The sequence below is a fragment of the Anguilla rostrata genome, chromosome 4, assembly GCF_018555375.3.
Source record: "Anguilla rostrata isolate EN2019 chromosome 4, ASM1855537v3, whole genome shotgun sequence".
Taxonomy (NCBI): domain Eukaryota; kingdom Metazoa; phylum Chordata; class Actinopteri; order Anguilliformes; family Anguillidae; genus Anguilla; species Anguilla rostrata.
This window is the reverse complement of record NC_057936.1, coordinates 13730558-13746993: the sequence shown is the minus strand read 5'-3', so window position 1 is coordinate 13746993 and position 16436 is coordinate 13730558. Positions and strand designations below refer to the sequence as shown.

The following is a 16436-nucleotide window of genomic DNA, read 5'->3' as shown; positions in this document are numbered from 1 at the left end:
TTCCAGCACAGATTTCAATGAGGAAAGAGGGAAGGAAGGATGTAAGTGGCTTCTTCATGGGCTTTACATTACCTAAGTTAAGCAGCAGTTGACAGCATTCATATACTCTGTCTCCCAGAAGGCCTTGTCTGGAGGGTACAGTGACTAATGAAGGCCATTTTTATCAGCAAGGGATTCTCCTCAGATACCCTTGGCTGCTCTCCATCTGCCATTTAAATAATATTTTACACACAGTTTCTAAGCTCCAAATTAACTTTTCATTAAAAACAACACTGGCCAGATGGACGAGGCTGGAAATAAGCATGCTTGTGTTTGGGCCATAGAGAGTCATTGTTATGGGTGGCAGAGGGCCTATTTATCACACTCAGGATGAATACTAGAGCGGTAGCAAGGAAAGGTCATTGGAGTTCCCTGTTAAATACCCACTCGCTCAGGTGTTGGGACACAGCTGTCAGCATTGGCTAACACCAGCATAACCTTTTCCTGTCATACGGACTTCTGCAGTACGCGGAACTTTTAATCATTTGACAAATGGGTTTTTCTGTGCAGGTGTGCGGGGTGAATTCTATATTACGCTGCTTACACTTTGGGCCGGCCATTTTGGGAACTGAAAGACACTGGTTGATGATTGCATGGTCTGAAGAGTTGACCGCGGTTTATAAGAGAATGCAGTTTTTACACAAGTAACTTCTATCATTATTTTGTCTCCCAGGTGCTGCAAAAGTTGGGAAAGGCTGACGAGACGAAGGATGAGCAGTTTGAAGGATTCATCCAGAACTTCAAGAAACAGGAGGTAAGATGGCCACTGGATGTGGAGCTAATATGTGTGCAAATATGTGGCCCCCGGCACAGATTGTACTGTAGAGCAGGGGCACTCAACTCTGGCTCTTCAAGGTCAGTAGTACTGCTTGTTTTCTCTTCTGCCTGATAGTCCATATTCCAATAATGTCATCGATTGGCCAGAAATTACACCCATTTGGTGCATCAGGTTTACATCAGTGGCCAATTAGAGGGGAGTAAGGAAAACGAGCAGTACCACTGGCCTCGAGGGCCAGATTTCGGTATCTCTGCTGCAGATATTTAACAGTGTTCAAATGTATTGGAAGAAAAATCTATGACTGTATATTACTGGCAGTGGTGTTTGCAATGGTGTTGGTTGTAAGTATGAAACTTGTTTCTTGGACACTAAAGAATTTAAATTGGTGCACACGCACTTGTACTGCTGAGATCTTGATCATAGGCTGATTCAGAAATAACAATTTGTTTAATGTAACCAATGTTAATCTCCCAAAGCAAATAATGTAAACCTGTGCCTATGTACCAATATGAGTTTTTTGGATCGGCTCTCTCATGCTTGATTACATATTATGAAAAAATGAACAATTTTCTGAGTCCTGTGCACTATTGTACTGTATTTATCTGACTATTGTGTGCCTCACATGAACCTGAACATGAATAATATTTTTAAAGGTATTTTTCCACAGCCTGTCTTTAAATGTGATTGTTCTGGCACACTTTTCCTATTAATCGTTATTCGGTGAATGTCTGGACGGGCGAGGAAGTGACTCAGACTTAAGGCAGGCCTTCTTGTTGAGGGGCTGCAGTGAGAGATTACCACTACTCGCCGTAGCATGAAATCCAGCACGCTCGGAAGAGCAGAGGCACACAAGATGCAATACCGTCCACCGGGCACACGCTTGCTCTTATTGCAAGCATGAATCATGTGCTTCGTGACCTCCACTCCCACGCACATGATATTGCATTACATTTATTTATCAGACCCCATTATTCCGAGCAATTTACAAAATGGAGAATATCGGGGGTAATTTGTACGTGGAGCTGCCATGTTGCTTGCTCAGAGGGATCGTTTGTCGTCCGGTAATATTCCGAGATTAAAACGAGATGAAGAGGTTGGCATTATGGTGCAGTTCAGGGTGAGTCAAAGGAGATGTGGGGGGGAGGGTGGGTGGGCTTGACAGAAAAGTATAGCATCTCAGTTTTAGCCTAGCCTGAGCTTCAGGCGATGGTTTGTCATCCAGCTTAAGATGTCTTACAGGCAAGGTCAGATGAGTGCTGAGACCAGTGTGTATCGAAGGGAGGGAAGGAGTGAAAAGGCGGTGTGTCATCATCATGGCAGTGGTAAGACAAGCCATGGGAGGAGTGAGGCACAAGCACGACACAGTTTGTGTGGGTCAGAGGATGAGTCTAGCCATAAAAAGTTTGCCTTAGCAGCAGTGGGGGGAGCCTCCATTCTGGTGCGGGTGAGTGAGCTAAGCCTTTTGGTTGACATAATGGATGAAAGCCCAGATGACCTGCGGGGTGAACAGATTTAGATAGACACAGTCTCATCCTGGGAAGAATTTCATTTATTTTCAGCCCTGAACCAGATTACTGGTATGAAGAGACCAAAAGCAGTACAACTGCAGAGCCAATGCCTCTGTACACTTAGTAGGTCCTATAGGTGAATAATTTGTTTTTATATGCTTGTGAGTTTGGTTGGGTAGACGTGTGGGTGGGGTTGAGCAGGTGAAGAGCAAAAGTGCCAGTCATGGTAACCAAACCATCGTCTGCCACTCCTACAACACAGTGCCAAGTCCACTTCACCAAAAGACTGAGGTCTTTTGGGAGTCTGAATTTCTAGCAGCAATACTCTTCCTGACAAAGCAGCCCTTCTCGATGGCTCTGATCCCTGCAATATCAAAAGATGTGAGCGTAAATAAAGGAAAAGCACTTATCTGCTGGGGTGACCGCCGTCGTTACAACAAACCTTTCTTTTCCGATTTTGGCTGTGTCTGACGGATGTAGGTTTTTCCAGGATCTGGCTCACGGGCCTTCCTACTGAACGGAGCCGCTCTGGCAGGCAGAGGCTCGCTCCGGCCCGCGATTATCCCAGGTGCCGTTCCTGGACCCGCCTGCACGGAACGGCGCGGTCCGGGCGATACTCGAGGCTCGTCCGCGAGCGTGCGGGGTAGGCCGGGGAAGCAGACCAGCTGCAGCAGGAAATGAGAGCTGGCAGACGGGGTCTGCGTCGCCATGGGGTTGGAGGCCGGAGGTGGGGACTGAGAGGAACCCCGGAGTGGGGGGTTAATCACCTGGCACGGCGCTACAGGGAGCGGAGCGGTGGAGAGGGAAAGGAGGGAGAGGGGCCAGCTGTGGAGAACTAGCGCGTCCCACTGCAATATGTCTTCCAAAAGTATTGATCTGAGCCCATGTTTTTTTCCCCCACTGGTAGTCTAAACAAAAATGTGAATAAATTGTATGTCTCTATTACACAAAAACCCAATACTTTTGCTTACACCTTCCTTGTGTATATCCAACTGAGCTTAGTTTTAATGCAATTTTGGTTTAAATATTTTATATTCTGTGCAGTGTTAAGTATTCAATGGCCAGTGTACCATTAGCATGCATGTCAAATTAAACAGTTAAAAAAAATTGCATGTAGTGTGTGTGTGTGTGTGTGTTGTATGTAGGCTATTGGTACATTTCCCTCCATTTCTCATGCCATGTTCTACAGATAATATCATCCCACAATGACAGCTGAATCTTATTACAGGCATCTAGCATGATTACGAGTAGTCATGCAGTCAGCTTCTTATACTCTCAGCCCTCGTACTGAGGTTGCCTTCACATGTGATCCTAGAGGGTTTCTCTTTAGACAGCACATGCTTTAAATGAGAAAAAAGCATAATCCCCCTCTCTCCAATTGCTCTTTCTTAATCCTGATTAATGTGGATTTATGCACGGGGAGTGCCATGCCTAGAAAGTCTCAATTTGAATCTGAAGGCTGGATGTTCAATCTAATTGTTCCAGTGATGCAATTTATAAAAGGTCATGACTGTAGATTTATGCACTTCTATGCATTCCTTTATGTTTCCTCCATGTTGCTTCAGTGACAGTGTGATTGAAAATGTCACAGAAGCTTTACATGTTATGACTACTGATCGCTGATTACATTCAACTGCAGGTAGTTTGTGTTTGGGAAACTTCAGAAGCATCGATTCTTGTTTTCTGTGAATTTGCATTTGCCTGCCATCCCATTTGTCACGTCCCTGCTTTTCATTCTTGCAACATCTGTAACCAAGTGAGCTTCGCCATTTCATGCCAGCTTTTAAAATAGAAAGCATAGTGTGTGTTCATGGGGTGATAAAAGGGAGATGAAAAGATTATGGCACTGCTTCTGATATCATATACTGTATCTTGCACTCTCTCTTGTTTGTTGTCGCTGCCATTTGCATTAAGTTATTAGCTACATACTGTAAATACTATAAAAAGTCAAGCTTTGCAGACCATGTGAGAATGCACACAGCCACACCTTGGCATTCAGCTGCAGTATGCTATGTGCCTCTAGGTGAGCCTTTCATCTGCAGGGCCCTATGGCAGCACATAAATGTAAATTAGCTGCTTAAATTGCAGCCTTAATCTATATGGTGACTTAATGTGTCTTAATGTACATGCAGCTAATTACATTAATGTGGTGTGCTCTGCATTCTCATGTGGTCATGGTTTGTCATTACTTTAACATTTAAAAAATTATACAGTTAATGGAATGCACCCCTCAACCACCGTCATTTTTGGTATCTCTTAAAGTTATTTAATAAATGCCAAAGGAATGGTTATGTTTCACCTTAATGTTTATTCACAGTCCAAAATTTCCCATCCCTATTTGTCACTCCAAAAATTCACAATAAATACCTATCTATGCATAGCTATCATTGTTCACATTGAGAGTAAAAAGAAAAACAAGCTGGCAGTGACTAGTGCTGGCTGGCAGTGACTAGTGACTCCAGGGATATGTAGATAGTGTGTAAATAGAGCAAATGCCCTAACAATGCTGAATACAGCTGAATCCATTATGGTGAAAATTCCCGGTTAGCTTGATTATGATGTATAGCTACTGTATAGCCGTAGCTAATGAAAGAAATATATATGTAATATATGTGTACATGAAAAAAACATCATAAATTACATCATAAATTACTTAAGTAGAAGGAGATCATCATATGCAGCCGATGGTGCAATCCTGAAATCCTTGTTGAGTATAGCTATTACATTTTTAATCACTTTATGCAACATAAAACCAAATACCCGGACTTCCTGTTGTGGTTTTCCAAATGGAGTATCTGAGGGCAAACGTGATTATGAACCTTTGGCTGGTAAAGTTGCATCCAGTTGACTAGGTCTTTGTCCTTTTTGATGATTGGTTATCCATAGGACAAGCAAATGCTGACCTACCATACTCTTAGCTTTAAACATGTATTTTATATAATATTGTATGTCCTATAATAATATAATTTTTAAATAAAATGCATTATTAATGTATTATTATTATTATAAATTGCAGACCAGGGAGGGAGGAGGGATGGCGGGGGTGACTCTCGTACCGCCAGACATCACGGACGCAACACGTCCTGCCGTTTGGTGCCCCCAGACAAACAGTGCTTTAGGTGACCAAGCTTTTTGCCTGTGCCTAGAACCAGTCCCGCTTAACTCAAAGCGCAACCCTTTAGCGTTCCATTTTAATTAAAAAATTCTCATTCAGCTGATCTAGGAGACCAGTAAACTAAAAAAAATAAACCTAAGAAAATAAGCGTATACTTCTTCAAGTTTGAAATCGTGTTCCATTATCAATGCCGCTTGCTTGTGAAAGAGAACAAACAGTTGTGCTGCATATATGCCGTATCAGGATTCTTCAAACAGTTGTTGTTTTGTCCTTGATTTTTTGCCGTTGCTGGTTTTTCACCCCTTCAACTGCCTTGAAGAAACGAATGTTGTTTCATAGGATAATTGTAAATTTATTTCTCAGCATAAGTCAGCATTTTCCACCATCATAAATTTAAATTAACCTTTCTTTTCATTTTGACAGAGAATTAAATCTGTTTTTGCCATTTTTACACAGTATGATGCCAGTCAACTTCCAGGTTTATTCCCTGACTTCCGAAGAGGCGTGACTTGGGGGGATTGGTGGTAATAATCGATGGTTAGCATTTGTTTTTCATGTTGAGAAGGAAACTACACTTGTTGCTTTGGGGCCATCAGCAGTTGAGTAAGCCAGCCAGCCGCAGTGGCATTTTGTCATCCCTGGCATCATGCTAGGCCTGCGGTGCTATCTGAATCCATCACTCTGAGAACAGGCCTGAGGACGGAGCTCTGTTCTGTTTCTCCTCTGGTGGATCTTCCAGCCCTGCTCGCGTGGATCCAGGATCCAACGAACATGAAAACCGCAGCCAACTGCGTCTCCCCCCGGAGGGCGTGTGGTCCACATCTGGCTTTGGCAGAGAGTCACACGGAAGCTTTATTGCAGTAAACTTTTAGTCATCCAGGACCAAGATTGTAAGCTTCATATTTGCACACAGAGATCTTGTTAAATATTTTTTCCACACAATGCGGTTATAGAATTTCTCTTGAATTGAATTACCAGCCCATATTTTTCACTCTCTCTTAACTGGGAATATTTTTTTTTTTTGTTGGCAAGATATTTTAGAGAAGGCAGAATCATCCAGTATTGCATTTAAAATTAAGTTAAGTCTTGCTCCAAAATATCTCGCAGACCAGTTAAATGAAAATCAACCCATATTGTTTGCAACTGCTGTCTGAAATCACATTCTATGATCTGAAAAAAGTAAAAAGCTGGTGTTTTTGTAAAGCGTTATCCAGGAGTATGAAACCCCACTGTGTTTTTTTGTGCTGTGCGGTTATATATTAAACTCTGCAATGGGTTGGGTATAATTTCTTCTCTAGATCTGCTATGAGGTATGTTCTAAAGTCTGAAACCTCTATATCTCTCTCTAACCCCAGTTTATATTTTCCAATGACAGGACATTGTGGCCTGGATATAGTTTGTCCTTAACGTTGACTTGGTGATTTCAGAATTTGCCTAAATCTTTTTGTGAAGAAAACAAAGTTGAGGGCAGCATTATTGTATATTTGAGGTCTGTGTGTCCTCTTCACCTTCTCAAACAACTGTAGTCATGTTCAGAGGAGTTAGAATAACTTTTCAAACACATCTCTGACTCGCTATGATAAATACTATACGTTTGTCACTTCTCATATATTGAGACTGCATTTATCCTATTAGTTACTCCAACACAGTTTGCAACAAGTCTCAAGATTGATGGTCGTCACTATACCATGTAAATTCATTCGGAATCTCTGTGGAATGCAGTTCATTGACTCAGTGTCTGCAGTACCTGCAGCACAAATCGAAAATGTGCAGGTTCAAAGACCTGGCTCACCCAACACGAACTCTTTTCACTAAGTGTAAGGGGCTGGGGAACTGGAGGTTGGTGTGTTGGTTTGGTATTGGGTGAACTGTCTCTAGATAATGTCTGGCCCTTCACTGACAGCTTGTCTGTTTTGTCCTATATACAGGAGGTTGTGGCAAGCTTCCTCTTCCTCATTTTCTCTGTTAAACACTTGTACTGTTAGGTGCCTCTTAGACTCCACTACTCGCAATGTATATATATATCCCACTCATGTAGCAACATTTTCCATGTGAATGCAGTAATCAGTCTTGGCTTTGGAGATTGCAGATTGCAGATTGGATACTTTAAGCAAGGATTTAATTACAGACATAACTGAAAATGACAGCATTTTCATTTATAAAGGCAGTAGCTCTAGTCAACAAGCTGCAGTGTGGTATTGTCTGAAAAGGGTTAAAACTGTCCTTTAACATCTGTTCCATGTACCCCTGTTTCATTTGAGGGCATGTATTTAATGCATTCTTACATGATCTAAAGGGATTTATATTCTTCCTGAGTTCATCAATTAGTAATGGTACCACCCACCTTTATATTGATTTTCTATTCAATGTTCTCTGTTACCCTGCTTAAACCTTTGATGAGTCATTGTTCAATCCTTAAAATATAGATGCACGTTTGAATTTGTTTTCTCAGAGTTGAAAGGTTCTTTTTTCACATTTATATTGTGTTTTGGCTTGGTGACATTGTGGTTCTGGCTTCTTTACATGGGAATTTTAGATAAGCATGTGCACCATTTCCTATAGTTACAATTTAAGAAGTTGAATATCATTTTTTTGCATAGTAGCAACTGTAATACCTATATGAATTATATTATAAATGCCAGATACCTACACAAATTGATCTTATAAAGGCCAAACTGCAGTTAATAAGCAGCTGACCCAGTAAATGATTTCCTAGATTTCCCTGTCCTAGACCTAGTAATATTGTTAAATAATAGCATTTAATATTATTTTGCCTCCTCTTTGATGGATGTCCTTGTGCTATCCTCCCCTCTGATGCTGGCACACCAGGCGAGCACAAGCCAGTGGCCAGCATTGACTATCCGTCTCTAGGAAAATGTCAGGCTTTTCAGCCATGGCTGTCACCCTTGTCCAATAAAGGATTCAGATTTGCCATTTAACAGAATTAATTGATTTTGGCAGGTAATGCTCATTTAATGTCAAGCTCATTCTATTATTTCCTTTCATGAACTACTCCCTTAGCCACTAACTCAATCAGCACGTACCAGCAACTGTGTAATGACTCACCTTGCTCATCTATAAATAATGCTTGGGAATAGGGTGGTACAAATGGCAGTAGTATTTTACCTGGTAGAATTTTCTCCTGTTATTTTCTCCTGTTAAGTTAATAGATTAATAAAACTTCATTTAATAATCAGTCATTCTATAGTTGGGAAGCTGTAATATACTATATATATTAAATGAAACAGCTCACTTGATTTATAAATAGCTGAACATGTGAATTGTCACCTTAAGTTTCTGTAAATGACCTAGCAATGGCCAGTGCATCTTTTCTTCAGTATTCTGAACAAAGAAAGGCCAGTGTCATTCGATATCAAGATGGCCAAAAGTAGCTTGGCTATAGAGGGAAGAGAGAGTGGAGAGTAGGTTTGAGTGGCAGGTCTGCTTGCTTGTGATGAAGGGTTTGCAAATCGATTTCCTACTGCAGAACGATTAGCAGTCCTATCTAATCTGATCTGGGGAGGGTAGGTGACATTCCTGACAATGCCACAAGAAATCGTGACTCATCCAGGAGATAAAGGCATGGCATTTCTATCGTACAGTACTTTCACAAATGGTGTGTGATATTGAAGGAAAATGAAACGGCTCAAGATCATGTCAAAATGGTGTTACTGTGTTGACGCAGCACTGTAAATGATATTTTCATAACCCATTCATTACTCCTGTGTCTGGCGGTAACCCATTGTCAAAATATGTAAAGAATAAACCACAACGAGCTGTCCCGTTAATGGAAAATAACAGACCTGGGTCAAATACGTATTTGTTTTGGATTCAAATACTTTTCTGTGCTTTGTTGATCTTGCCTGGTGTAATTGAGACTGCCAATATGGCCAGAAGGCGGGGTTTGCACCTTTTGAGAGTATTTCATTGGTTCCAATACACCAGACAAGATCAGTAAAGTGTAGAAAATTATTTGAATCCAAAACAAATATGTATTTGATCCAGGTCTGAAAGATAATGTACGACAGGGGTGATGATGCACCGAGGTTCTTAACCACCCTCCAAGTAAACTAATTTCCAATGACGGGACAGCCTGGAGTGGTTTTTTCTGCTTATACAACGATTACCAATGATTACCATGTATTAGTTAGTTTTATCTTTATTGATTTGTATCGACTAGATCAGCAGAAATTGAAAGATGTTGTTTTATGGTTGTCAAGCAGAACTCACTTTGATAGTTCTATTTGGATCGTTGCTATGCAAAAATCTGGTTGATTTGAACCGTTGTTTAGAAAAACCGTCTGGTCATTAATTCTATTTTTTTTTTAATATTCTATCAGGAAAATAAAATGTTCCTTCTCACTTTTATACCATACAATTAGCTCCAATTTTGGTTATTTTTGTCATTACATTATTTAAGAAAATTGCATGAAACCATAATTCAGTCAAATTTATCTCCCTTGCTCTGTCTTGCTTTTTAAAATGGTGTGGTCACGCAGTGTAGACATAGCGTCCTGTAGTCATGAGTTATATACGAAGCGCCTACTCTACTGTCCAAATAAGGGACGATTTTGTATTTTGCGGCCATCAGAGAATGCTTTATATTTTATTACATTACTGCTGAGACAATACTGAAGAGGCAATGAAAGAAAAAGTGATTGCCTTTGATCAGAGTTATTAGAGAGAAAGACGATATTTAGCTTTTATCTTACTTGTGAAGTGAAGATGGAGAGCAGTGACGCAAAGAACCCGTTTTGTGTTTTTCTTATTGTCTACTCTTACCCACTGATACTCGTTCATACATGACTAATAGGCAAGAACAGATATTGTAATATCTACTGGGATATTTAGTAGGCATAAACATCTATCGATTCAGAAGCCTTATCTATGTTTAAATTGTAGAAATTCTTGCAGAAGTCAAAACCAGGAAAAACTCTGCACTATCCACTGCACCACAGCTCATGTATCTGTAATTCCTACAAGAAAATCAGAGTCCAACCTTTTCTGGAGTCTGAATGATTGGCACTCAATCCTGTATAGCAACACACTAAGCTTTAGCTGCTCTTGCCTCTTTCTTTCTCGCTGACACTGTTGACTTCTGGGTGAAAACTGCGGATTGTTGCTGCTGATTTTATGATTAGCTCCACTAGTACCTCGAGGGGGCTATTTTCATTAGATTTGGCCCTTGTGAATAAGGCACACTCCCAGATAATGTGTTCTCGCTGTGTGTGTGTGTGTCGGTGTGTTAGGATAAAGACAGATGGCAAAAGCCAGTTGCACAGCAAGTCAAAAACATACACTGGTCCATATCAACCACAAAAACCAACAACAATCCATCATCATCATTTTCATTGTCATCATCAATATCTTCTTCCCCTATTTCTTCCTCTTCTTCTTCATCATCATCTTATTATTCTTCTAAGCAGCAGCATAACAAAGTGTGTAATTTTTAGGGATGCCCCAATACCGAGTACAGAGCTTTGAGTGACGTCCGACACCGAGTGCCATTCCGATCCTGACCCATCCATCCATCCATCCATCCATCCATTATCTAGCCCACATATCCTGGTTAGGGTCACAGGGGGTACAGGAGCCTATCCCAGAATGCATTGGGCAAGGGGCAGGAATTCACCCTGCACAGGTCACCAGTCCATCACAGGGCATTTACTCACACACTCATATTTAGGGGCAATTTAATTTAACAGGTTCAGGCAAGCCCTTTATGTGGACATATTTTAACATGGATCATCCTTGACCATGTAAAAAAAATTACAAATGAATAAAATCTAATGTGTTCAAGCTGGGAAACAAAGACTCTCTCTATTTGCATTAGAGGAAGGTGCATCTCTAGTATTTTTGTCCATTAACTGGAATAAAATGTTAATAATTATTGCATTCTATGAAGATCCAGTCTAGAATATCCTCTATAATTTGTTACCATTTTATATGTGGTGTATTGATAGATCATATGCACTGCAGTTGGACTGAAGGTGTGCTATGTTGGAATTTTTCAATGGAAGTGAAAAATATGTATAAATTCAGTCCAAATGGGAAAGATTCACATTCTGCAGCTCCTTACTCATGGCAGTTTGATGGCCAAGCTTGAATCTTTAAAGAGGGGATTTTCAGTGTCACATTAATCATGTGAGGTCATATGATTCACTCCTCCCTGAGGACAGAGAGAGTAATTTCATATATATAATAATATGGTGTATGAGACTATGAAAAAATCCTGCTTCCTAAAGCTGGCTTCTGCTGAGGTCGGGTTCTTGTTTCCACAAAATACATCAGTCTCTGGTTATTGTAGGTGAGAGGAAAGGAGGCAAGCATAGAAATAATTAAAATCATAAATAAATATTAATTATTACTTTTATTATAAATATTACTTTTACAATATTAAATACATTTTAAAAATTCACTATTATTGTCACAGCTGTGGCTCCAGATCATTGAATTCCCTGTTTTTGTTCTTACCTCATTCCTTTGTTTCCCCTTGTGTTTCATGTCCTGCATCTACTAATAATTGTCGTAATTACATTATTGATTTCCCCAGATTCCAAACATGTTTGCTTGTTTAGGTCATTGTCTACAGGGGTTCCACTGTGTATTTAAGCTCCTGGTTTGCCCTCAGTTCTTTGCTTGGTCTTTGTGTTTCCTGCATGTTGTTCCTGCTAGTCCCTTGTGTCTTGTTTATACTTACCTTGTTTCTTGTTTTGTACTGCCCGGTAGAAAAACTAATTGTGTTCCCTGATCTCTGCCTTCGTAATTGGTCTCTGTGCCTGGGTCCTAATTCCTCCTGTGAACCGTTATTGACTGTGTCATGCGATCACTTAGAAGTGTTTCAAATAAGGAACCAATTAACCACAGTATAATGATTCCAGCTTTGTATTAATAAATGCTGAAGATATTGTGGCGATAAATGTATTCACTAATTGGGCAGACAGCCAAATAGAAATTGAAATCAAACCTGAAATTGCGTATTTCACACCAAGATTTTGAACCTTTTTGCATTGTTCTGTGGGTTGGAGGCTTTAGCTGAAACATGAGCCATTGCAGTGCTGTTTTATTTCAGTACCTTGGGCAGCAGTGATCCACTGTTGCTCATACCGTACTGCTGACAATGACAAGGAATCTCCTTTAATCTTATCTGCAGCTACCAGTTGGATCATGGTGGGACGGCTATCCATTGTTTCACTAAGCAAACCGATCAGGCAGGAGTTGAAATAAGATTAATAAATGAGAACATTTATTAACAAGAAAGACATTACTGCTAAGCATGTCCCTGTTCTATTTGAATACAATGGGGCCCATGCATAAGTCTTTGTGGCATGTTGCTACCACAACCAAGTCCTTATCTCACATCACTTTTCAGATGAGCTATCCATTGAAAAGCATTCCCTGCTCTTACCATGAATGGTCAATCCAAATATTTCAACCAAAAATAATTTAAAATGTTAATTAAATGCTATATTTAAATGTTATATTTCATTAGGCAGACCTCAAGAATCCCAGTTTAAAGTAGATCAGAGAAAACAAGCATTTCATCTGGAAGCCTGACATTTAAGTCAGTCGTTTGGGTTTTAAATGAAGTATTTCATTACTTCGCGATCACAGCGGCAAGATCAATACGAACTGTCCGAAATACAGAAGATCAATACAAATGAGCCACTACTGAGAAACCTTGGTGTTCACGCTCTGAGTTTTTTTTCTTGCAAATGTGTTTGGCTTTGTTGGTTCCATTGAAGAAGCACTAATCTGCGCTTGACGTTTTTTGCTCGCATTGCTATTGTTGTAATGTCGATCTTTTTCATGTCAGGAATGAAAATGTGCTTATTTTGCTTTGAAGGATCAGAGTCAGGTGCTGGTTTACATGCTGGATCACTTGCATCTGAGCATCGGGAATTCATTTTGGTCTTGAAATAGGCCTCGCTTTGATGTGCTACGAAGGCCTATGTCCAAGCATTACTCCCTGTTCAAATAGCTTGGAATTAAATGCAAGTAAAATAATCCTTTTTATACTTCGTGGACCATATCACTGAACAGGTTGCTATTAATACAAAGGTAATTTATAAAGCTCGGTTTTGGTGCAGTGAGACCAAGCAAGCTTTGAAATATCTCTGTGAAGCACAAATTTTCTCTCAGAGTAAATCCATGGTGAAGAATCTGGAAGAGCAGTATTTGGATATGTTTCAAGGGGGAACTCTTATTAGAGTTTTTTCTTCTGGTTTTTTGAATGTATTTCACATCTTTAATTCTGCCTTACTTCAGAAGAGTAATTGAGTATTCAGCTGCTATATCGAGACTCAAATCTCATTTATTTGTTTATTAGCCTCTTTTGCAGCAACGCCTTGTGAGTGCACGCCCCCCCCCCCCCCACCCAATTAGCCAATCTGCATGCCTTTGGACTGTGGGAGGAAACCGGAGTACCCAGAGGAAACCCACATGGGCACGGGGAGCACATGCAGACTCCACACAGAAAGGCCCCTAACTGGGATATTAGCCCAGGACCTTCTTGCTGTGAGGTGACAGTGCCCAATCCTAATCCGTACCTAATCCTTACCCCTCTCCTCTCTCTGGAACAGGTGGAGGGAACCCGACTACAGAGGGAATTGAAAGCTTATCTGGCAGCAGTTAAAGGTGAGCATGGACGCAAACAGACACTGCAAGCAAATGCAATATGCAGAATATGCAAGCAAACACAAGCTCAAGTGTGCACACAGACAGGCAGGCAGGCACGTATACGCACACACTAAAATGTTCTTAAATTCATTAAAGGAACAGCTGTTCTTCATTAAAGTGGGCAGAAAGACAGATACACACACACATGCATGAACACAGATGGGCACATATACACACACACTAAGATGTTCTTAAATTAATTAAAGAGAAGGCAACACTATAGCTGTTCTCGCCTACGATGCATTATACAAAGACAAGAGCACATTCAGGTACTCTTCATTAAATTCGACTGAAAGACACACACACACACGTGTGCACATGCACACACACTTCCCAGTTAAGTACTCAAAAATTAAAAACCACACGGTCACACATCCAGTACACGCCGTTTCTCTAATCTGCACACGCTCAAATCTGTCACTCGCCCAAAAACATGTGTACACAGTGGGCTGCCTCGGTGCACACGGGCCCGACGTCCACCTGGAGAGACGTTCAAAGACGCCGCCTCCCTCCGCTGTGTCTGCACTGCAGCAGGATGCCGAGGACCTGATTAAATTTTTAAACCTAATTTATTTCAGAGCCTTTTACTGCCAGTGTAATTTTACATCAGAGGCTGAAGGAGACCGTGCTGATCTTTAAAGAGCCAGAGGGATGCGGCTGGCTCTCTTTGCCAAGATAATGGATCTACCAGGATAATGGACACTGCTAAAACTCTTCCACGTTGCTGTCAATGTACTGTGCTTAGGTTTTTGTTTCAATGGTGTCATTGCCCAAAGATGTTCATTGCATTAGAAAATTCATTATTAAAAGATTGAATGCTGGTGTATGTATCTTAATAATATTAAAAAGGTAACTGCTGTTGACAGGAACAGAGAATTCCATATCACCAGCCGCTGTAGCTACAATATAGAAAGATATGTGGGTAATTTAAATGCATTGTGAGTGGACCACAAGAGCAGAGTTGTCTTCTTTTCAGACATTTCGAACAACTGTCCGAGACACTCGGTTCTCTGCGCTCCAAACCAGCAGCATTGAGTTTAAATGCTGAAGTGCATTATTTTCCACTATCTCGGCGGCATACATCTACTCCCTTGGCAGGAGTTGCCCGTCTACATTCATAAAGCAGAGGAATACCCACAGTCAGCAAAACGGCTCAGCAATGTAGGGCGCCGCTGCCCGTGGAATTCCCGGGCGAAGGGCATTCCCAACAGGCGACATCACGACTGCTTCGTTACGTAATCTCTTCATTAGCGGCTAATGTGTAAGGAAGTAAACACAGCCGAAGGTTTATTTGCAGGAGCTGCAGTCCTAGTAAAGCTCCCGCTGAGCACGTGACATCATCTTAAGGATTTTTTAATCGACGGTGATGTTTTATTCCGTGCACGAGCGATTGCATTAGCTTGGCTGCATTGCCGCTCAACGCGACGCAAAGGTAATTGCACAGTCTGCCTTGGCGATTATGCGCTTCTTATGTGAATGTGGTTAGGTAAAGTAAAATGTAGCTTGGTCTCTGTGTAGAGTGCAGATCCCAACAAAAATAGAGAGGCAAATTAATAACATGTATTCACTTACGTATTCATTCATTGATCAATAAATCAATAAGCAAGTATTCGCATGACCACTTTGGCTCAAGAAATAGAAGTATTACTGTGGCAGTTGTAGAAATAGCCCTGAGCTGGCTCAGTTGGAGCTGTACCATAGCTGTTTATCTGCAAGAACATAATTAATATCCATTATAGTTGTTGCCGTATGCGAGTCCTCAGAAAAGTGTATGCTTGCTGAAGCGGATATCGATATTTTGAACTTTGTATATGTTTCATTCATACAAAAGAGTCTTTTTTTGATAAAAATCGACTTACATGTAACTTCCATCCCCAAATACCCACCCCTAACACCAGAGACCCTTCCGCCCAAGATCGCCACCCACGTTCCAGATGGTTAACATCTGTGCCCCCCCCTGTTTTCATCTGAAAGCTTGCGTCTTTGTCCCCGAGCGTCCCTCTCGCGGCGCGACGGCATCGACGGCCTCGGGTGTTGGGGTTTTGGTGACAGCTCTTGTCAGTCTTGCTCCTGCCCCAGCTCACAGGGACGTAATTACCCTGTCACCGAGAGCCGGCTTTGAAAAGGGCAGCTGGGCCAGGGCTGAACGGCCAGATCCGTTCCATGCGCAGCTGCAGCCTCTGGACTGCTCCCATCGCTCTGCCCAATGAACTGGCTCAGACTGACTGTGAGTTTCGTTGGCTTTAACTCTATAAGGTGTAAGATCACAAATATGCAATTAGAATGTTCTTAACTGAACATGCTAATGTGATGTAGC

The 16436-nt window shown here is 41.2% G+C and overlaps 1 protein-coding gene across 6 annotated transcripts in view; it reads left to right on the top strand.

The window, feature by feature from the left end:
* The window catches only part of amph (amphiphysin), a 90441-nt gene that overhangs the window by 21596 nt on the left and 52409 nt on the right, over positions 1 to 16436 (top strand). For all 6 annotated transcript variants that reach the window (XM_064330808.1, XM_064330807.1, XM_064330805.1 and 3 more), the window contains exons 2-3: positions 713 to 793; positions 14023 to 14077. In XM_064330808.1, the coding sequence (XP_064186878.1) occupies positions 713 to 793; positions 14023 to 14077 (136 nt within the window). The remainder of the gene's footprint in view (positions 1 to 712; positions 794 to 14022; positions 14078 to 16436) is intronic.